This window comes from Lepus europaeus, chromosome 12 (genome assembly GCF_033115175.1).
Source record: "Lepus europaeus isolate LE1 chromosome 12, mLepTim1.pri, whole genome shotgun sequence".
Taxonomy (NCBI): domain Eukaryota; kingdom Metazoa; phylum Chordata; class Mammalia; order Lagomorpha; family Leporidae; genus Lepus; species Lepus europaeus.
The window spans coordinates 33,978,235-34,001,829 of record NC_084838.1 but is presented as its reverse complement, the minus strand read 5'-3'; the positions used below and the strand labels follow the sequence as shown (position 1 = coordinate 34,001,829).

General features: G+C 36.9%; 1 protein-coding gene across 3 annotated transcripts in view; it reads left to right on the top strand.

Annotated features, from left to right (window-relative positions):
* Positions 1-23,595, top strand: part of STX17 (syntaxin 17) — a 96,866-nt gene that overhangs the window by 26,038 nt on the left and 47,233 nt on the right. For all 3 annotated transcript variants that reach the window (XM_062207881.1, XM_062207883.1, XM_062207882.1), the window contains exon 3: positions 2,037-2,102. In XM_062207881.1, coding sequence (XP_062063865.1) covers positions 2,037-2,102 — 66 coding nt within the window. The remainder of the gene's footprint in view (positions 1-2,036; positions 2,103-23,595) is intronic.

Sequence of the window (23,595 nt, the reverse complement as noted above, 5' to 3'; positions counted from 1 at the left end):
ACTACAGGTGCCAGTATGCCACAAGGCTGGCCCCTTGAATACTTTTATATTAATTTTCTATTTAAATATTGTTAGCTTTATCTTAGCACAGTTTCTTGGGAATGGTTTGATTCTTTTGAAGCTTTCTTTATGCTTTCTTGTGTAGGATCAAAACAGCCTTTAGTTCACAGCTGATTTGTTTTTTCTTTTTAAAAAAGACTTATTTATTTTATTTGAAAGGCAGAGTTACAGGGAGACAAAGGCAGAGGGAAAGGGAAAGAGAGAGATCTTCTATCCACTGGTCCACTCCCCAAATGACCACAATGGTTGGAGCTGAGCCTATTTGAAGCCAGGAACCAGGAGCTTCTTCAGGGTCTCTCACACGGGTGCAGGGGCCTAAGGACTCAGGCCATCTTCTGCTGCATTCCCAGGCCATAGCAGAGAACTGGATCAGAAGTGGAGCAGCTGGGACTCAAACTGGTACCCAAATGGGATGCTGGCACTGCAGGCAGCAGCTTATCCCACTACGCCACATCTCCGGCCCCCACGGCTAATTTTTCTGCACAATACTTTGGATATTCTACCTGTGTATTGTATTGTAAAGTTTTCCACTTTGATTGTGGTCACCTGAACTGTTTTGGCTCTGTGTGATCTTCAGGGATTATTCCACTTGTTTTTCGGTGGTTCTTTTTCTGACCAGGTGGTTTCTTCATATGAAAGTGCTGATCAGTATTTAGTTGGAGGCTTAAAAGAAAAACCCTGGAAATCTCTGCAGTTCTCTTTTAGCACCGTCTTCTCTCAGTGTCATCTCCTCTCCATGCCAGTTTCCTCTCTGTCACTCTGCTAATAAATTCAGCAGCATTGACCTCCATCGATTCTTAGTCTGTTTCTTTAATGTTTATTTTTCTTAAAATACCATGATTTTCATTTTCAAATTTGTATTAATGTTACAGCTATCTAAAGAGCATTCATTTTGGATATGATGGCATCAATTCAATTGTTCCTATAAATGAAAGTGGTTTGATAGTGGTTTTAATTTTTATGTTTGATAAATGTATTTTTCTGATGGTCTAATTATTTTTAAGCTTAATAGTTATTGTTTAGTTCTTAGGTTATGTGAAAATTTTACGAGTATCAAAAAGTTTTTAGCTGCATCATTCACTAGCAAATTCAAAGGCTGCACAGAAAGTCATGTCAGAATACCCTAGAGTTTTTTTAGCACTCTCCACTTATAATTCATTCTATCTTTCATGCATATATGGGGCATTTCCACATCATATCCTTTCAAATTATTTCGGGTTGATTTTATTTTGGTACATAGTATATCAAAGATATGTGTGATGTCATTATTCACATCTGCTGACATTTTTATTATTTGGATTTTTAATTTCAGCCAGAGATAATATGATATGTGGTGCTGATGTTTACATTTTCTATAAATGTTCTGCTATAATGTTATCACATTTTCTTATGATTCCTGTCAAATGAAAAAAATTCCTCTATTATGCTCATAAAATTTTTGGACAATACTCTGAAAGCTAAATATTGCCTTGGTAAAAAAATGAAACATATATTAACAACTTAGTCTCATTTTATTTACTTTCTAGTCTGCAGTGTCATTTTTTCCAAATTCAGATTACAGTTTTTCAGTACTTACCCTGTCATTGACAAATGTTTATAATTTGTCATATATAATTAGAAAATCTCATGAATACTCTTAATCTTGTTTTTTACATCCTTACATTCTCATTCTTTAATTTATATTTTCAATCTCTAGAGAGTTTGCAATATTATTTTTTTTAGCAAAATAAAGTAACCCAAATACATTGCGTTGTTTTGATTATTTGTTTTACTATTTCCAGAATTTTGCATGTAATATTCTTGAAAATATCCTACTTGAGTGGTCATTGGAAAGTTAACTATCACTACTAAATCACTATGTTATGTAGCTGTTCTATTTAATTTTGGGTAGGTGAGTTCTGATTTTTGTGATTACTAGAAAAAAACCGTTTTGTGATGAAAAAATTCAATACTTTTCCCTGTCTTCTTTTGTGTAGTATCAAAGGTGCAGAATCTGGGACAAGTTGCATGAAGAACATATCAATGCAGGGCGTACAGTTCAGGTAAGGCTATTATAGTGTTTCTGGTAAATTAACATGAAAAAGACAGCCTTTAGAAAATTTTGCTTCAATAATACCTTCACAGCTGAATACTTTTATACATATTTCTTACTCTTTCCTTAAGGTTGCATTTTTAGCAGGAATTCTTAAAACAAAATTATGGGTATATTTTAAAGTTTTGTTTCACATATAAAATTTTCCTTGAGAAATAATACAACTTACATTCTCACAATTAATGCATTTTCCAGTGACCTTACTAATAGTGGTATTACCCACTTCTCATATTTTTGCTAACTAGTAGTTAAAATAATACTATTTTGTTGCTTCAGTCTGGATTTTTAAACATTACTTTGAAGGGTGAGAGATTTTCCACACTTAACTTGGGCAATAATATTGCTTTTGTTAGTTACCTGTTCCTGTTCCTTGTATATATTGTGTTGATATCTCCTTAAAGTTTGAAAGATACTGGTCTTCTGTCCGTAATATGCATTATAAAAATGCTTGGTTAGTTATTTGCTTAATTAGGAAGAATAAATTTGGGGGTAGGCATTGTGGCAGTTAAGCTGCCATTTGGGGCACCTACATCCTACATCGTAGTACTTAGGAAATAGCTCCACCTCCACTTCTAACCCAGCTTCCTGCTAATGTGCTCCTTGAGAAGGAAGCAGATGAAGGCTCAAATATATATCTATGTCTATATCTATATCTATATCTATACTCACATATAGGTATATGTATATATTTATATACAATATATTTTTATATATTTATATTGCTTATTTATGAAGAAAGAGATGTGGGGTATAAGGGAGTTCTATACTACTCCACAATTTTTGTTTTGTAAATTTAAAACTATTCTGAAATTAAAAGTTTATTTTAAAAAAACTTTTTTCAGGGTTGGTATTGTGGTGTAGAGAGTTAAGCTGCAGATTATGATGCTGGCATCCCATATTGGAATGCCAGTTCTGAGTCCTGGCTGCTCCGCTTCTGACCCAGCTCTGGCTCACATGCCTGGGAAAGTAGTAGAGGATGGCCCAAGTATTTGAGACGCTGCCCTACCATGGGGGACCCAGATGGAATCCTCGATACTTGGCAGTGGTCTGGCCCAGCTCTGGCCTTGGCCATTTGGGGAGTGAACCAGCAGATGAAAAATCTCTTTCTCTCTCTGTCTCTCACTCTCTGTGTGTCACTGTACCTTTCAAATAAATAAAATAAATCTTTGGGGGTGGAGAGAGAATTATTTTTCAATGTTGAAGGCTTTCTACTTGTATGTGTGTGTGTATGTGTGTTGCTCTTTAAAAAGCTGGTACCTTTTGATTTGGGTAGGACCCATTTTCTTTTTAAAGATTTATTTGAAAGGCAGAGTTTATAGAGAGAGGGAGAGACATAGAGAGAGAGAGGTATCTTCCATCTTCTGTTTACTCACCAAATGGCTGCAGCGGCCAGAGCTGGGCCAGTCCAATGCCAGGAGACAGGAGCTTTAGGTATCCTATATATGGGTGCAGGAGCCCAAGGACTTGGATCATTTTCCACTACTTTTCACAGGTGTGTTAGCAGGGAGCTGGATCAGAAATGGAACTGCTGTTTTTTTTTTTTTAAACTTTTATTTAATGAATATAAATTTCCAAAGTACATCTTATGGATTACAATGGCTCCCCCCCCATAACTTCCCTCCCACCCGCAACCCTCCCCTTTCCCGCTCCCTCTCCCCTTCCGTTCACATCAAGATTCATTTTCAATTCTCTTTATATACAGAAGATCAGTTTAGTATATATTAAGTAAAGATTTCAAAAGTTTGCCTTCACATAGCAACACCAAGTGAAAAATACTGTTGGAGTACTAGTTATAGCATTAAATCACAATGTACAGCACATGATATTTTTTAAAAATTGATTAATTTTCTATGCAATTTCCAATTTAACACCAAGGTTTTTTTTTTCATTTTCAATTATCTTAAATACAGAATATTGGTTTAGTATATACTAAGTAAAGATTTCATCAGTTTGCACCCACACAGGAACACAAGGTGTAAAAATACTGTTTCAGTACTAGTTATAGCATTACTTTACATTGGACAACACATTAAGGACAGATCCCACATGAGACGTAAGTACACAGTGACTCCTGTTGTTGATTTAACAATTTGACACTCTTGATTATGGCGTCAGTAATCTCCCTAGGCTCTAGTCATGAGTTGCCGAGGCTATGGAAGCCTTTAGGGTTCGCCAACTTCGATCTTATTCTGACAGGGTCATAGTCAAAGTGGAAGTTCTCTCCTCCCTTCAGAGAAAGGTACCTCCTTCTTTGATGAAACTGCCGGGTTTTTCACCTGCCTGCTTTGTGACAACTTTGGCCCAGGATCTTTTTTTTTTTTTTCTCTTCAAGAGCTTTTATTGAAGGACCCCAAATCTGGGAATCCAACGCGCTCGGGTGGTCGCCCAAAGACCCAAAACTCCAGCCCAGTAGATGCAAAAGCAAGAGGATATTTATTAATACGTTTGCGCAAACGGGCTCCCCAGCACCTCAGGCAGTCCAGAGAGTGAGAGAGCCCTGAGCAGGGGTTACAGCAGTTTTTAAAGACAATAGCCACCTGATTAACATATGTATGCGGGGCGTTTGGTGATTGGCTATTTTGAAGGGCAAACTCTTGTTGCGATTTTAGTGAGGGAAGGGGTAAGTTTATACAATGGTCACAGAACCTTATTGCAACTCTTTTCCGGACTCCTGCAAGTGTTATCGCATGAGACAGTTACACAGAGCAGTTTCACAAGGCAGTTTCCCAAGGTTATTCTGTAGGCAGGTGGAGACACAGTTATCTTAAGGAATGGCTACTGTCAGCAGCCAAACTTTTTAACCCTTGCTAAAATTAGTTTAATATTTACTTTTAGCAGGGGTCTTACATTATGATCTGTTCATCCCTGGTATTCTAAAATTTGACAATAATATGCATTGTGTCACACTCTCTCAATCTAAAAATTCATATTTGATTCCGGGAAATTTTCTTAAACTTTTCTTTGATTACTTATTCTTCTGCATCTTCTCTCACAGCCCATATCCGTTTGTCCCATTTATTTTCATATTTCTTTGGCTGCTTTCACACAATCATGGCAGCATTGAATAGTTGACAGAAATTAGACTGCAATCGGCCGGTGCCGCGGCTCACTAGGCTAATCCTCCGCCTCGCGGCGCCGGCACACCAAGTTCTAGTCCTGGTCGGGGCACCGATCCTGTCCCGGTTGCCCCTCTTCCAGGCCAGCTCTCTGCTGTGGCCAGGGAGTGCAGTGGAGGATGGCCCAAGTGCTTGGGCCCTGCACCCCATGGGAGACCAGGAGAAGCACCTGGCTCCTGCCATCGGATTGGCGCGGTGCGCCGGCCGCAGCGCGCCTACCGCGGCGGCCATTTGTGGGGTGAACCAACGGCAAAGGAAGACCTTTCTCTCTGTCTCTCTCTCACTGTCCACTCTGCCTGTCAAAAATAAAAAAATTAAAAAATAAAAAATAAAAAATAAATAGAAATTAGACTGCAAAATCTAAGCTATTTACTATCCAGGCATTTGTTGAAACAGTTTATCTAAATCCCTGTTTTACTGTATGTTGGAACCCTTACTTTGCTTGTCTAATTTTCTATTTTCTGAGATTTTTAAAGCTTTATCTTCAACTCTTTCTACTGAATTATTTATTTCTATTATTGTGATATTTAATTCACAGGAGCTTTTTCTTGTTCACATTTCCTTTTTTTTCATGGCATGTTGTCTATGCATGTAATAGCTTCTGTTTTTCTCAGACACTAAAAAGCTAATTGCACGTCTTCTGTTAGGCTTCACTTAAATGTGCTTTGGCAAGCTGGCACTTCCAAACATCAGTATCTGGTGTTATTCTGACTTACTTCTCTAAAGAAGAATCCTTGTTCTCCCCATACTGCAGAGTACAGAGGCAGATTTAAGTGAAGGTTCAGTATAGACTTTCACACAAATTCGTGGTTGTAACCCTGTGCCTGGTGTTTCTGAATCTGGAGTCAGTTTTTGCAAAGAATGCATGTGTGGTCCCCTTGAATTTCAAAAAGGATTATATCAAATATAGTGAATAGGTTGGGATAAAATAAAATGAATGCAAGGGATCATTAGGAAAAGATTACAGAGTTCCAGAAAATAGATGTTAGTGACTAAGAGATATCTAAAATGGACAAAAGCAGATTGGTTTGAAATTTAGATGGAAATTTGACTTATTTCTCTGAATATGTATTTTGGTACTTGCTAACCAGATTATAGGCCTAAAGAGTAGGGACTATGTCTCTACTATTTGTGTTTTCCACAACATCTGGTGCCCAGCAAGCTTCAGTGTTTATTGAATGGTACTGAGCATGTTAATTTTTTTTTAAAGGTTTAAAAGCAAGATTTATAAGACTTCCAACCACAGTGGCATGGAGTGGGAGGGGGCAGCATGTTAATGTTAATGAGATTATTATGACTTGGATTTCTTACCATCTTCACTATGTAATGTGTCACTGAAAATCATGATGTACTTGAGACTTTGGCAGTTATTAAAGTATCTATTTACTGGCCGGCACCGTGGCTCAATAGGCTAATCCTCCGCCTGCGGCGCCGGCACACCGGGTTTTAGTCCCGGTCGGGGCGCTGGATTCTGTCCCGGTTGCCCCTCTTCCAGGCCAGCTCTCTGCTATGGCCCGGGAAGGCAGTGGAGGATGGCCCAAGTGCTTGGGCCCTGCACCCCATGGGAGACCAGGAGAAGCACCTGGCTCCTGCCTTGGGATCAGCGCGGTGCGCCAGCTGCAACGCACCGATCGCAGCGGCCATTGGAGGGTGAACCAATGGCAAACGAAGACCTTTCTCTCTGTCTCTCTCTCTCACTGTCCACTCTGCCTGTCAATAAATAAATAAATAAAATAAAATAAAAAATAAAATAAAAATAAATAAATAAATAAAAATTTTTAAAAAAGTATCTATTTACTGATTAAAAAACACGAATTTATATTATTGATCTCCAACTAGCACAAAAGATTAACATGTGACATTAAAATAGTGATGTAGGTATTTAATTAGTTTTATTAGTGTCCCTTCTGGATTTTGTATATAGGCTTATTCTTTGATAATATGTATGTTATTTTTTATAGTTATGAACAATTGCTATAAATTTTCTCAATTTATTATTATTAGATTCATGTAGTAAGAACTCTCTTCACTTTCATTATGGTATCTTTTGATAAAAATGAGTTCTTCATTTAAATGTAATTTATTAACCTTTTCTTTTATGGCTATCTTGTGTAAGGCACCTTGATCCTAACATCAAGAAGGATATTTTCCTATATTTCTATTGAATATTTTAAATGCTCTGCTTTAAATATTCAAGTTTTAATTAAACATCTGGAATTGATGGTATGTGGTAGGCATATGCAACTATTTGTTTCATTGTTAACTGAGTTCTGTGGTGCTATTTTTGAAACATATTACAATCCTTTGTATGTATGGGTCTGTCTCTGATCTTTTGTGTCCTATTCCAATTATCAGTCTGTTTCTGCACTGAGTTCCACACTACCTTCATTTTGACAGCTTTAAGTTAAAGTTTGATATCTGATAGTATAGTACTTATACTTTATTCTTTCTTTTCATGACTGTTTCGGTTATAATTGGCTCTTTAGTCTTCCATATAAATTTGGTATAGACTTTTCAAAGTCTGTACATAATTTTGGGGGGTATTTGGGAACCATATTGGGTTTATAGATCTATTTAGAGAAAATAAAAATCTAAATAATACCTACTTTTCCTGCCTGTGAATATTGGATATTCTTGCATTTGTTTGTATATTCTTTAATATTTGTGAATATTTTGGTCTTTTTGCATACCAGTTGTGGTAGATTGTGCTTTTTAAAGGTGCCCCCAAAAATATTTTTCCATATATCATCTACATTATGACATTGTTACTTCCCCACCAACAGGTAGAGGCTGTGCCTCCTTGAATCTGGGCAGAAATAATGCTGATTGACTTCTGAGGCTAAGTCAGAAAAGATAATATATCTTCCACAGGTTCTTTGAGGAAACTAGGTCTGGGAGAACTTAGTTATCATGTGATGTGTCCAAGCATCCTGAGACCCTTGTGCTGGTGCCATCCACAGCCATAGCTGAGCAAAATTAGCAAATTGTCTTCAAGTGCCAGCCACATGAATGGGACATCTTGGACATCCAGTACAGATGAGCCTTCAGGTGACTATAGCCCTGAGTAACATGTGATTCAACTGCATGCAAGGTCCCAAATGAGAACTACTCAGCTGAGGACTTCCTAAAATTTGACCCACAAAATCAATAGCAAAATCAAATGGTAGTTTTAGGTCCTTATGGCTGGATGAACTTTCTGTGCAGCAACAGATGACTGATACACAGGTTTTATGTTTATTTTATCTATTCAAGCTACTTCATTAATCTAAGAGTGCTTGTGTATGTATATGTGTGTTTGGGGAGGTATTAAGTGTTGTCTTTCTTTAAAATTGATGCTTCCTAACTAACTTTTTCTGGTGTGTATAGAAATATGGTTAATTGTCATATAGATTCTTATGACCAGTTATCTTTAAAGTATCTTGCCATTTCTAATAATTGGTTTATAATCCCTTTGTATTCTCTATTTATAATTTAATTTTTTGAATAATTTGTTTGTAACATCACCCATTTTTCCTGATTTCTTTCTTGTTTTGACTCCTGTGTTTTTTTCAATCTGCATCACTTGTTATTGGAAGAAACAGTTAGTTATAAATAAGCCTGTTCGAATATATCTTTTTTTTTTTTTTTTTGACAGGCAGAGTGGACAGTGAGAGAGAGAGAGACAGAGAGAAAGGTCTTCCTTTGCCATTGGTTCACCCTCCAATGGCCGCCGTGACCAGTGCGCTGCAGCTGGTGCACCACGCTGATCCGAAGGCAGGAGCCAGGTGCTTCTCCTGGTCTCCCATGGGGTGCAGGGCCCAAGTACTTGGGCCATCCTCCACTGCACTCCCTGGCCACAGCAGAGAGCTGGCCTGGAAGAGGGGCTACTGGGACAGAATCCGGCGCCCCGACCAGGACTAGAACCTGGTGTGCCGGTGCCATTAGATGGAGGATTAGCCTGTTGAGCCACGGCGCCGGCCCCGAACATATCTTTTAAAAAAAGCCACTTAAAAGTTAGCAGCTCTTTCTGCAAAATAATTCTTTATACTATTTTTTTTGACAGGCAGAGTGGATAGTGAGAGAGAGAGACAGAGAGAAAGGTCTTCCTTTTTGCCGTTGCTTCACCCTCCAGTGGCTGCTGCGGCCGGCGCATCGTGCTGATCCGAAGCCAGGAGCCAGGTGCTTCTCCTGGTCTCCCATGCGGGTGCAGGGCCTTGGGCCATCCTCCACTGCCTTCCTGGGCCACAGCAGAGAGCTGGCCTGGAAGAGGGGCAACTGGGACAGAATCCGGCGCCCCGACCAGGACTAGAACCTAGTGTGCCAGCGCCGCTAGGTGGAGGATTAGCCTGTTAAGCCACAGCGCAGGCCTCTTTATACTATTTATACATTTTTTTTTCTGAAAGTAAAATCTCATTATACTATATTCAATTAAAATTTTCATTATCATTTGAATCATTTGTGGTTCCCTTGATTTGAGCACGTTAATCTGAACATCAGTGTTCGTAACTGTCAAATTAGTATAGTATTCCCTAACTTTGGGGATGGTTGTAAGGATTATTGATCAAATATGTCATACAGTGGATATTTAGTAAATAATAATAATTTTGTTTTGATATTGCCACTTTTAACTACAAAATTTGACTTTTTGTCAGTTTGACTTAAAACAAACTGTAATTGCATTACTTTCTTCCATCTTTGTCAGTTTGTCATACAAAAGTATAAAATGAATATTTTAAAGAGCTTCATCTCCTCTTTTCTTCCCAAATACTTAACATGTAATAACATTATTTGTTGATAATAGAAAATTCTGGGAAATATATCACAATTTCTACTTTGAAAGAACTTACATAGAGGGGAGCTAACAAAAAGTTTAAATAATAGTTTAAAACTTCAGTAAGAGAATTAATGTAAATCTCTATATGATTATCAAATGTTTTATAGAAACCAATAATGATATAGTGCTAGCTATCTGGATGCTACATAAGGGGGTATTATCCTTATTCCTCAGATTTAACAATAAAGGCTGAGGAGCAGAGAGATCTAGTGTCCAAAGTCCAAAGAAAGAAATTTAGTGTTTGTCTATAAAGTAATAAGTGGTTGTGGGGGAATACAGTTTATCTGGTATAGCATCAGTGATCTTAGTTGGCAGTTAATGAGAATCCATTCCAATGTTCTATCTTAATATTTTCTTTTTAACCTAGAAATATATTTTTAAAATTTGTTAAAAATTTTATTTGATGGGGAGGGTTGTTGGAGGGGAGAGGAGAGAGAGAGAAGGGGGGGGAGAGAGAGAAAGAAATAGGGATAGAGATATTAAGATTGAGCTTCTATATATTAGCTCATTCCTCAAATTCCAACAGCAGCCCCTGGCTGGGGCCAAAGACAGTAGCCAGAAATTCAAGCCAGGTCTCCTACTTAGGTAACAGGGACTCAACTACTTGGGCCATCCCAGAGTGCATATTAGCAGGAAGCTGGAATCAGGAGAAGAGCAGGAACTCAAGCATAGGTACTTCCATATGAGATGTGGACATCCCAACCAACAGCATTATCACTAGGCTCAACTCCAACCCCTAAAAACATTTATAATATTAACTCAGGTGGATAAGGGACTAGAATACCTCAGTTAATACCTATAAAGTCAGAATTTGTTAGATATTTGAATAAGTGAATGAATACCATTTTCTACTTTGATTTTTATTTTTGTTAGTTTAAACAGTTCATATATAAATATGTATATCCTCTTTAAGATATATATATATATATATTTTCATGTGTATGAATAACATTTAGATGGGTCCCTTTTGATGTTGAAATAAATGTGAAGTCATATCAGTATCCTAATGTCATAGTTAGATTATGCAAGTATAATCCAGATTTATTTTAATTAAATAGTTATGATTCTGGAGCCCTTAATACCAAATTATGTGGTTTCTAGAATATGTTTGTTCAAAGTTAGTTAAATGTTTACCATTAAGCTTGTGCTCTGTGTTTGTAAAGAAATCAGATTAATTATTACGATACCAAATGTTTTCTGCTGTACACAATTTGCTCTCAAAATTACATGTTGTAAAAACACATTAGGAATCCTAAATCAATATTTAATGAAGGCAAATATATGCATAGCCACTCATCTTTTAATCATTAAATACATAATTAGTCATTTTCCAGAATTTTCAATTAACTTAGAATAATTACTTTTTGTGATTATCATCAGTATAGATAACTATATATTTGAATGCATCTTTTAATATTTAGACAGTACTGAAAGAAGAGAAAAAGCTATAATTTGTTATTAACTCTAGATATAAAACTACAGAGACAGAAAGAGAAATCATCTTTATTGTTATGAAATTTGGCTGTACTTTACAGTGCACTACTTGCCTACTGTAAAGCTTATTAAATACTGAGTTGGTATGCTTTCTTTTTAAAAATTTACTGCATTTACAGACCCATTTATCTAACTTGTGGATATTTTTTCAAGTTTTCAAAATTTGTCATATATCTGCCATTTTGGCCTGATTATTAGAAAGCCAGAAATATTTGAACATTTCTTATGTTCTAGAGACTACTATAGATACTGAGAATTCAGTAAAAGAAAATTCTTGTTATCATAGGATTCATATTTTGGTTATGACAGATAGAGAGGACAGAGATAAATTTTTTTAATTTAAAAATTGTATTTTAATTGAACACATATTAAGTCTCCATATGTGTGGGATACAATGTGATATTTTAATACATGTATACATAGTATAATGATAAAATCAGGAGAATTATCTTAATCCATTGCCTTAAATATTTATCATTTCACTGTGGTGAGAACATTCCAAATCCTCTCTTCTAGCTATTTTGAATAAATTACAATTTATTCAAATAAATTTATTCAATAAATTATTGCTGACTGTATTCAGCATACTGTGCAGAATACCAGAACTTCTTCTTCCCATCTAACTGTAGCTTAGAATCCATTGACCAGCCTCTCCCCATTTATCCCTTCCTGCTGTCTTCCCCAGCCTTTGGGAACCACTGTTCTGCTTTGTCCTTCTATGTGTCAGTATTTCTGGGTTTCATATAAGAGTGAAAACATGTGGTGTTTTTCTTTCTGTGTCTGTATTTCACCTAACATAATGTCTTCTAGGTTTATCTATGTTGTCGCAAATGATGGGATTTAATTCTTTTTGTGACTGTATAATGTTTTGTTGTGCATATGTATACCCCAGTTTTAATCCCTCATACATGGATGAACTCTTAGGTTGATTCCCTATCTTGGCTAGTGTGAATAGTGCTACAGTTAATATGGAAATGAAGATATCTCTTTGGCACACTAATTTAATTTCCTTTGGATGTATGAGGGAGGGTACTCCAAAAACTTCATGGAAATGGAACTAAAATATGTTTATTTTGCTGTAAAAATTATTGAAATCCCTGCAAAGAAGGGTTTTTTTTTTAAATTAATAGAAAATGAGTATTATGAAAAACTGTGTGGATTCCAAAGTTACTTTGCACCAAAATGAGCTTTTCTTTAATTCCATTTCCATGAATTTTTTGAAGTGCCTTCATATACCCAGGAGTGGGATTGCTGGATCATATGGTAGTTTTATTTTTAATTTTGTAAAGAACCTCTGTACTTTTTTCTATAATTGCTGTATTAATTTACATTTCTACAAAGAGTATACAAGAGTTCTGCTTTCTCTACATCCTTGCCAACATTTGTTATTTTTTGATCCAGGTTTTAAACAGAATGAATAAATATATAATATATTAGATCATCACAAGTGCCATGAAGAAAAGTAAAGGAGGTTAAAGGAAATGAAGAATCAGAGAACATGATGAGTGCTCTTTTATATAAACGGTGGATATGGAAGGTTTCTGATGATGTATGATCAGATACCTGAAAGAACTAAAGGCATAAACCATGGGGAATAACTTTTTCCTGGCACAGAGAAAAGTCAAGTGTGAAGACTCTGAGATGTAAGGTTGTGTGGCATGTTAAAGGAATACTAAGGAGGTCGGTGTGGCTGCTTTGAGCAGGAGAGTAAAGGAGATGAAGTCAGAGAGCAGCTGGATCAGATCATGGAAGGCCTGGTGGATGTGATAACTCAGAGTTGGGTACAAAGCTTTTGGAAAGTTCTGAGCACATAGGATTTTAAAAGATCAATTGACTATTAATAAAAAATAGATTTCAACTGGACAAGGATGGAATTAAGAATACCAATTAGGTGCCTAGTGTAATAATCAGGATATTGTGGGTCCGTTTTTTCAAGGAAAATACAGATATATGTATGTGCAGGTAGTTTTGTTTACAATGTCAGATGCCTACTATGTTGAATTTTTACCTACTCTTAGTAGTCCTTAGTAACCCAAAGGAATAGCAAACTATCCTGATATCAACTCTAACACTGAAGTACTTTCTTGAAAAATTAGTTCTCTTTCCCCAAATACACAAAAATGTAGAAAATAATAAAAATTAATATAACAAACATTGTATACTCATCACCCAGCTATTCAAATCTTTATATTTTGCCACAATTGCTTTCTTTTTTCAGAAAAACTTTATAACTTTTTTTAAGATTTATTTTTTATTTATTTAATGGCAGAGTTATAGAGAGGGACAGCGGGAGAGAGAGAGAGAGAGAGAGGTCTTCCAAATGATCTCAATGGCTGGGGCCATGCCAGGCTGAAGCCAGGAGCCTGGAACTTCATCCTGGTCTCCCACATAGGTGCAAGGGCCCGCACACTTGGCCTGTCCTCCACTGCTTTCCCAGGTGCACCAGCAGGGAGTTGGATCAGAAGTGGAGCAGCCGGATCTTGAACTGCCACCTATATGGATTGCCAGCATCACGGGCAGCAGTTCATCCTGTTGTGTCACAATACCAGCCCCACAAATATAACTTTACAAATAAGTCCTTTTGCATATTTGTCCTTGATTCTATTTCCCTTGCTGCCACCTTCATCTGAAGGAAATATTTCCCCCTGATTTAGGTATTATCATTTCTGTTTATATTCCTATATATAAATAATATGATACTATTTTACATTTTTCTATTTTTTACAAGCAAGTTTCTTGAGGTATTATTGCCATATAGTAAATGGACACATTTAAATATTACAATGTGATAAATTTTGACATATGTATATATTATAAGATCATCACCACAATCAATATAATGAATATTATCTCCTAGAATTTCCTCATGCCTTTTTGTAACCCCACACACCCTCTTGACCTTACTTTCCCACATCTCTCTGCATTCCCCTCATCCCCACCCTGTGCCTAGGCAACTACCAAACTGCTGTTACTATACATCAGTTTGAATTTCCCAGAATTTTATATAAATGTAATATATATGCTTTTAAAAATCTGACTTCTTTTATTCTGCTTGAATATTTTGAGATTCATCCATGTTGCATTGCGTAGCCATATTTTATTCCTTTTCATTGTTAAGTGGTATTCTATTGTATGGTTACACCATGTATTGTCAACTATTCTATTGGTAGATATTTGGATTGTTTCCTGTTACAAATAAAGCTACTATAAACATTTGAGTACATGTCTGTATGGACAAAGGATCTCATTTCTCTTGGATGAATATTTAAGTGTGGAATAGCTGGATTATATCATGGTTGTTATTCAATTTTTTAAGAAACTGCCATTTTTCCAAATTGGTTATCAGTTTTATTTTCCCAAGAAATCCTCTGTGTTTCTGTCAACACTTGATATATTTAGTCCCTTACTTTTAGCCATTCTAATAGGTCTATAGTGGTATCTCATTGTGATTTTAATTTTCAGTGTCTAATGATTAATTAGTGATTAATGATGTTTGATTTGTTTTCAATTAAGTATTTTTAATTCTTTTCTATCTCCTTTGTTGTCTTGCTAACTATAACTTTTCCTGTGGTAGCTTTAGGGTGTATAGTATACATCATATCATGGTTTGTTTTCAAGAGAGATTGTAGTATTTCACATATATTAAAGAAATTTACAACATATCTCTATTTCTCCTCCATCTTTATGGTGTTGTTAGATATTTTTAAATGTGTTATATCATAATATTTAAATGATCATTTTTAATTTTTGTCTTAGATTTTTGTTTTTTATTTATTTGAAAGGCAGAGTTACAGAGAGAGCAAGAAAGAGAGACAGAGACAGAGACAGAGAGAGATCATCCATCTGCTGGGCCAGTTCCCAAATGGCTGCAACAGCCAGGGCTATGCTAAACCAAAGAGCCCAGAGCCTCCTCTGGGTCTCCCATGCGGGTGCAAGGACCCAAGCACATGAGCCATTCTCTGCTGCCTTCCCAGGCACATTAGCAGAGAGCTGGGTCAGAAGTGGAGCAGCTGGGTCTTGAACCGGTGCCCATATGGAACGCCAGCATGGCAAGTGGTGCTCAACCTACTATGCCACAATGCCCATCCCCACTCATTTGTATTTATTATAAAGTGCTTATATTTACCTGTCATTTCCATTTCTGATGGCTTAATGCTTTTGTGTATACTAGTTTCATATTTTAATCAGTATGGTTTTCCTTTTACCTGACTTTTTAAAAAATATTTATTTATTTTACTTGAAAGTCAGAGTTACACAGAGAGAGAAGGAGAAGCAGAGAGAGAGAGAGGTTTTCCATCCACTGGTTCACTCCCCAATTGGCCACAATGGCCGGAGCTGTGTCGATCAGGAGCCAGGAGCTTTTTCTGGGTCTCCTGTGCGGGTGCAGGGGCCCAAGGGCTTGGACCATCTTCCACTGCTTTCCCAGGCCATAACAGAGAGCTGGATAGGATATGGAGCAGCCGGGACTCAAACTGGTGCCCATAGGGATGCTGGCACTACAGGCAACAGCTTTACCTGCTATGCCACAGCGCCGGCCCCTGATTTTTTTTTTTTTTTAATTTATTTTAAAGTCAGAGTTAGGGAGAGCAGGGATAAAAAGATCTTCTATTCACTGGTTCACAATGCTGGGTCCTTCCTTTTTTTTTAAAAAAAAAAAAGATTTATTTGATTTATTTCAAAGGTAGAATTACAGAGAGAGACAGAAAGAGAAAGAGAAAGGGAGAGAAAATCAGAACTTCCATACAGTGGCTCACTCCCCAAAATGGCTAGGGCTGGGCCAAACTGAAGCCAGGAACCCAGAATACCCTTAGGGTCTCCCATGTGGATGGCAGGGGCCTAAGCACGTGGGTATCTGTTGCTGCTTTCCCAGGCACATTAGCTGGATCTTGAGCAGAGCAGCCAGGATTTCAACTGGCACACATATAGGGATGCTGGCATCACAGGCAGTGGTAATCTGCTGCAACACAACATTGGCCCTGAGATTTTCTTTATCATTGCTTAGAATGCAATTCTGTGATGAATTTTTTCATTGACTTTTTTCTTTCAGTATATAGTTATTCAAATGTATTCTCATTTGCATTGTTTCTGATGAGAAATCTGCTTCATTCTTATTTTTGTTCCTCTGAATGTAATGTGGTTTTTTTTCTCTAGCTTCTTTGATGGTTTTGATTCTAGACATTTTGAATATGATAGGCCTTAGCAGAGTTCCCTTCTTATGACTTACGTTTTGAATTTGTTGAGATTCTTAGACCTTTGGATTTATTGTTTGCATGAAATTTGGAAGTTTTTTCAGCCATTATTTCTTTATATATTTTCCTGTCCCCTGCCTTCTCTTTCCCTTCAGGGACTTCAATTATGCATATGTTAAGTTGCTTTAAATTATCTCACAGCTCACTGGTGCTTTAATTTTTCTTATTATTTTTTCTCGTGCTTAATTTTAGATAGTTTCTATTGGTAGGCCTTCATGTTCACTACTCTTAACAACAGCAATATCTAACCTGCTATTAATTGTATTCAATATGTTTTTCATCTAAAATACTTGTAATTTTCATGCCTAGAATTCCGATTTGGATCTTTTTTATAACTTCCATGTCTCTACTTAACTTTTGGAATATATGAAACACAATTGTAATAACTTTCCCACTAATTCTAACATCTGTGTCCATTCTGGGTCAGTTTCATGTCTGGTTATTTTCCTTAATATGAGTCATTTTTTCCTGTCAGTATGTCTGGGGATCTTTGATTGGGTCTCCCTTACCTTGTTGAATGCTGGATATTTTTTTGTTTCTATAATTCTTCTTAAGTTTTGTTCTAGAATGAAGTAAGTTACTTGGAAACAGTTTCATCCTTTTAGGTCTTTTATGATTCACTGGGCTGAACTGGAGCAGTGCTCAGTCTGTGACTAATTATTCTTCATTACTGAGGCAAAACTTTCTGAGTACCCTACCCAATGTCCTATTAATTAAGATTTTTCCACTTTCACTGGTGGATACAGGTGCTGTTTACTACTTGAGTGAGTGCTGGACCCAACTGCCTCTGATCTTTTCAGATGGCTCTTTCCTCAACTTTGGGCGGTTTCCTCACGTATGAATTTTGATCAGTTCTTTACTAAACACTGATATTAAGTGACCGCTCAGTACTAATATATTGATGACCCCTCTGCATACCTCCAAGATTTAGTCTCTGCAGCTCTCTTTTCTCTTGTCCTCTGTTCAGTGAACTCTACTCACCTTGCCCAGAAGCAGGAGCCCATCTATTATTATGCTTTGAAAGTGCAAGTAGAATAGGCTTAACAGTTGTCTTCTCTGTGATTAAAAAAAGCCTGAGGAAAGATTTTGTGACCAAATATTGAAACTATGTGAAAGAGCTGGAAGTTGTTACTACCAAAGTAATGCACTGAAGAATATAAACTTGGCTTTTACAGAAACCTGATCAGCTAGCTTTTTCTCTATAGCAGTGATGATACAGAACTTGTTGAGAACACAGATTTCTGGGGCTCACCTTAGAGATACTTATATAGTAGACTTCAGAGCACATGTAGAAAGATAATACTCTACATAAAGTCTGTAGTCCCATAAGTAGCATAGATATACAGAAATAAAATCAGCCATGGAAGTTACAGAAGTGAAATGTGACTATCAGGATTTTATGAGGAGAAATATAGAATACTTGAGCTACGACTTTTTAATTTTTAAAAAGAGGATTTAAAAGGAGGGAATGAGGAAGACAGTGGAGTATCACGGATCACACAGATTAGGAGAAAAGAAGAAAGGATTCAAGAGAACCAAGGCTATATAAAGAATGGATGAGAGTAGATTCCAAAAGGAATGCTAACAGAAAGCAAATTGCTTTAGGTTACTGTGAACCTCTAAGGAATTTGTAACATTTTGCCTTAAAAGTTTTATGAACTGATTAATTTTTATTTAGGATCTTTGACTTCTACTCTGATTGACATAGTTTCTACAAATTACAAGGAAGAATTTAAATCTAAGACACTATTAATTGTAAAACATGTTATTATTTTGTATCCCTGTAAGAAAGAAAAAGTTCCTCCAGTTAACTGTGGCATAATGTGTTTTCACCATCTATTTTATGATACATTACAATTTCAGAGATGTTAAAATATGGAAAAGATATCATATCCTAAAATTGATGAATTATAGTATTGTGAAGGCTCTGCCCTGTCTTTTCCCAATCTATTCTATTTAGAATGTTGTATTTTCTCAATATTATTCTCCAGCGACAGCTCAAATATCCCTTCCTTCATCAAAGCTATCTATCTAGATCCTTATAGTAAGATACCTTTCAAATTTCCTTTGAGCATGTTTCTTATGCCCCTTTCAATTTTGAATATTTCTCCCTAATAAGGAATCAAGGGCAAAATAGGAGTTAAGTAGTTCTGCTTTCTTGGCATCATCTGTTAACATTATACCATCTGCCCCAAGCAGTAGGCCTGAACCTTCTTTCTTGTTCTTGCTCTACATTTATTTTTTAAATCTTTTTTATTGTTCTTAACATTTTTCACCAGCCTCCGCTCATTCTGGGCTCTTACTTTACTTACATGATTCTCCTCGTTTCACACCACTGTTTTGTATTCACGTGCTTTTCTTTTTGTTCCTTTTTTTTCACCAAGTCTCTTAAAATCCAAACTTATCATAGCACACCTTACACAACTAAGTTGGATTCTTTAGAAGCCACTTTCTTTTCTTTCTTAATTTGTTTTTATAGTCTCAGAATTTCATTTTTTAGAAACTGAAACTCTTACTTTTTTTTTTTTTTAAAGATTCTATTCATTTATTTGAGAGGTAGAGTTACAGACAGTGAGAGGAAGAGACAGAAAGGTCTTCCCTCCATTGGTTCACTCCCCAAATGACTTCAGTGGCCGGAGCTGCGCCAATCCAAAGCCAGGAGCCAGGAGTGTCTTTCTGGTCTCCCATGCGGTGCAGGGGCCCAAGCACTTGGGCCATCTTCTACTGCTTTCCCAGGCCATAGCAGAGAGCTGGATTGGAAGAGGGGCAGCTGGGATTAGAACTGGCGCCCATGTGGGATGCCGGCACTGCAGGTGGAGGATTAACCTACTGTGCCACGGTGCTGGCCCAGAAACTGAAACTCTTTTTACAAAAACCTTATCACAATATTATTTCTTCTGTGGCATCATATGGCTTATTTCTTTAAACTTGATAAAACCACATCCCTAAAGAATCACTAATCCCAGTAATCATTTTTTCTAACTGATAGAAACTCCAGGATGATGTGATTGCTTTCTGATGGCTGTCATTTCCACTTCAATATTTTACACTTAGACAACAGAATTAATTTCAAAGGAAAAGTTCCTTTCATTATCTAATGAAAGAAGAAATATTTCTATGCTGGTGACATGTTTTCTATTTTTCTAGTGACAGATTTTCTAGGGAAGAATTCTAGTTGGTTTCTTAATAGTTGGAGATTCCTGTTGATATTAGATGACTACTTTGCCTCTTTGTGGAAAATACGAAGAGAGCATTCATTCATTATCATATTTATTGAATCATGCTATATACCAGATACCAAACACAGCCTTGAGGAAACAAAGGTGAAGAAATTAGTCAGTCTGTTGTTCTTATAGACTTTACAATTCAGTCAAATGAATGAATATCTTTTATTTTTTCCAGATGAGTCTTTGGTAAGGGTCTGCATTCTCTTTTTTTTAATTAAACTTTTATTTAATGAATATAAATTTCCAAAGTACGGCATATCTTTTATCCAGCAACATGGTGCCAAATATAATTACACAGTAAAATCCCTACCCAATTGTTCCCCATTCAGATACTTTAAATCTTTTTTCTTTCTTTAGGTTGTTTGGTCATACAAGTCAATATAATGTTCTTACCTAAAAATATTGAAATTTTTTATTGTGATATATAATGGTCATACCATAAAATGCCTAAATTATAAATATCTCCCTAAATGAATTGTTCTACTGTGAGTACTCATGCACTACAACTCAGATCAAGAAATAGAGTTGCCAGCACCCTAGAAGCCCCCCATTGCCTTTTCCCAATTACAATTGCCTTTACCCTCAAGAAAGTAATTAATCACTGTCTTGCTTCATAAGATAAATACTTCCTACCTTTTCTGTGTGGTTTTACTACTGAAGTGTGTACGTAAGACTATGGTTCTATTTAGCTTGGTTTTGAACATTGCATAATTTGAATCAAACAGAATATATCTTTTATGTATGATTTGAGATTTGCCTGTGTTGTTGCCTATAACAATAGTTTATCCATTTTCACTTTTCACTTCTGTGTGTATTCCACTGAATAGCTATACCATAGTACATTCTATTGGTGAACAGTTGAGCTGTTTTTAGTTTCTGTTGCAAATGCTATTAGCATTGTTATATGTTTTTACTGGTGCACATGTGCATACATTTCTATCAAGTATATTCCTAGGACAGGAATTGCTGGTCCCTTTGGTGTACTTATTTTCGACTTTCATGGATAAAGAGTTTTCCAGAATAGTTATACTACTTTTATACCTCTTCCCAGCAGTGGATGCAAGTTCTTATAGGTAACTATGACCTTACCAATGACAATATTTAGCATTGTCTGACTTTAATTTTAGTGGTCTGGTGAGTAATTAGATATGGCTTTAATTTACATTTACTTGATTATTAATGAGACTTAGTAACTCTGTTTATGGTCAGTGCCCATTTATAGTTTTATATGTGTGTGTGTGTGTGTTACAGTTACCTGCTGCCAGTCAGTGGTTTGCATTTAGCTGTATTAGTGTCTCTTGATGACTAGTTCACTAATTAATATAGTCAAGATTATCAGTCTTTTTTGGTTGGCCACTTTTGTGCCTATAAAGGAATCTTTCCTGAAGAATGGGCCATCAAAGAAGGAGGTACCTTTCTCTGAAGGGAGAAGAGAACTTCCACTTTGACTGTGACCCTGTTGGAATAAGATCAGAGTTTGTGAACTCAAAAGGCTTCCATAGCCTTGGCAACTCATGACAAGAGCCTAGGGAGATTACTGACGCCATAAACAAGAGTGTCAATTTGTTAAGTCAACAACAGGAGTCACTGTGCACTTGCTCCCCATGTAGGATCTCTGTCCTTAATGTGTTGTACAATGTGAATTAATGCTATAACTAGTACTGAAACAGTACTTTACACTTTGTGTTTTTGTGTGTGCGCAAACTGTTGAAATCTTTACTTAATATATACTAAATTGATCTTCTGTATATAAAGAGAATTGAAAATGAATCTTGATGTGAATGGAATGGGAGAGGGAGCGGGAGATGGGAGAGTTGCGGGTGGGAGGGAAGTTATGGGAGGGAAAAAGCCACTGTAATCCATAAGCTGTACTTTGGAAATTTATATTTATTAAATAAAAGTTAAAAAAAAATCTTTCCTGGAGCCGGCATGGCTCAGCAGATTAAGCCATAACATACCATGCCTGCATCCCATATGAGCACTTGTTCAAATCCCTGCTGCCTTACTTCTGATCCAGCTCCCTGCTAATGTGCCTGGAAAGCAGAGGATGGCCCAAGTATTTGTGCCCCTACCACCCACAGGGACACCTGGCTTCCAGCTTCGGCCTGACCCAGTCCTGTCCATTATGGCCTTTTGAAGAGTGGAAAAGGGGATGGAAGATTCTCTCTCTCTCTCTCTCTCTCTCTCCTCCCCCCACCATGTAACTCTGCCTTTCAAATAAATAAATCAATCTTTTTTATAAAAAAGAAAAGAAATCTTTCCTACCCCTTGGTCTTGAAGACTTCTCTATTTAAAAGTGTCACTGTTTTCCAGTTTTGTTTTTTTCCTGTTTGGCCATTCAACTGACCAAGCATAATGTTTGGAAACATCACTCTTTGCTCTACAATACCACTTTTGTCATAAATCAAGTGTATATGTGTTTAGGTTTTTTCTGGGCTATTTTTTTGTTTATTTGTCGCTCTTGGATCAAAGCCACCCTGTTTTAATTACTATGACTTTGTAATCAATCTTGATATCTAATAGAGGAAATCTTCTTACCTTCTTCCTCATAAGTACTTTGGTCTATCTCAGCCCTCTACATTGTCTTATATGTTTTAGAATCACTCTTTAAGCTCCCCCCAAGGCATTATTACTGTTTCAGTATAGTTGTTGATCACCTAGATCTAACCACATTTTTTGTTGTTGTTGCTCATTTTTTCTCTCTTTGTATTTCCAACTTTGTATCTGGGATTAATTATTGTTCTTGTGGAAATACCATTTAGGGCTTTTTTGTTTTGCTCTTTTCATGTGTATTTGCTGAAGATAAGTTCACTCAGTTTGTCTAAAAATGTCTGTTTTACCCTTGTCTTTTTTTTTTGACAGGCAGAGCTAGACAGTGAGAGAGAGAGAGACAGAGAGAAAGGTCTTCCTTTTTCCATTGGTTCACCCCCCAAATGGCTGCTATGGCCGGCACACTGTGCTGATCCGAAACCAGGAGTCAGGTGCCTCCTCCTGGTGTCTCCCATGCGGGTGCAGGGCCCAGACACTTGGGCCATCCTCCACTGCCTTCCCACACCACAGCAGAGAGCTGGACTGGAAGAGGAGCAACCAGGACAGAATCTGGCGCCCCAACCAGGACTAGAACCCAGGGTGCTGGCACCACAGGCAGAGGATCAGCCAAGTGAGCCGCAGCGCCGGCCTTTACCTTTGTCTTGATGGGTATTTTTATGTTGATGGGAACCTGGAGTTAGGAACTGGAGGCAGAAATTGAACTGAGGCACTCCAATGTGAGGCACAGGCAATTTAACCCCTAGACTAAACACCCACTTGTCTTTGTGAAATTCTTAGCCTCCAAGTTACTTGCAAGCTTGTTTGCTTTTTTATTCTTTTGTGATTTTATTTATTTATTTTTGCTTTGTTTTGTAGTTTGTTGTTTGTTCAGCTTTATAAGCCATTGCTGGTAGGAGGGTTGGTCTGAATCACCTAGACTGCTACTTCCAGAAATAGCAACACCTACTTGATGTTCTTTGCATAGAATTTTACCATCCTGTTCCTTCTATTTGAT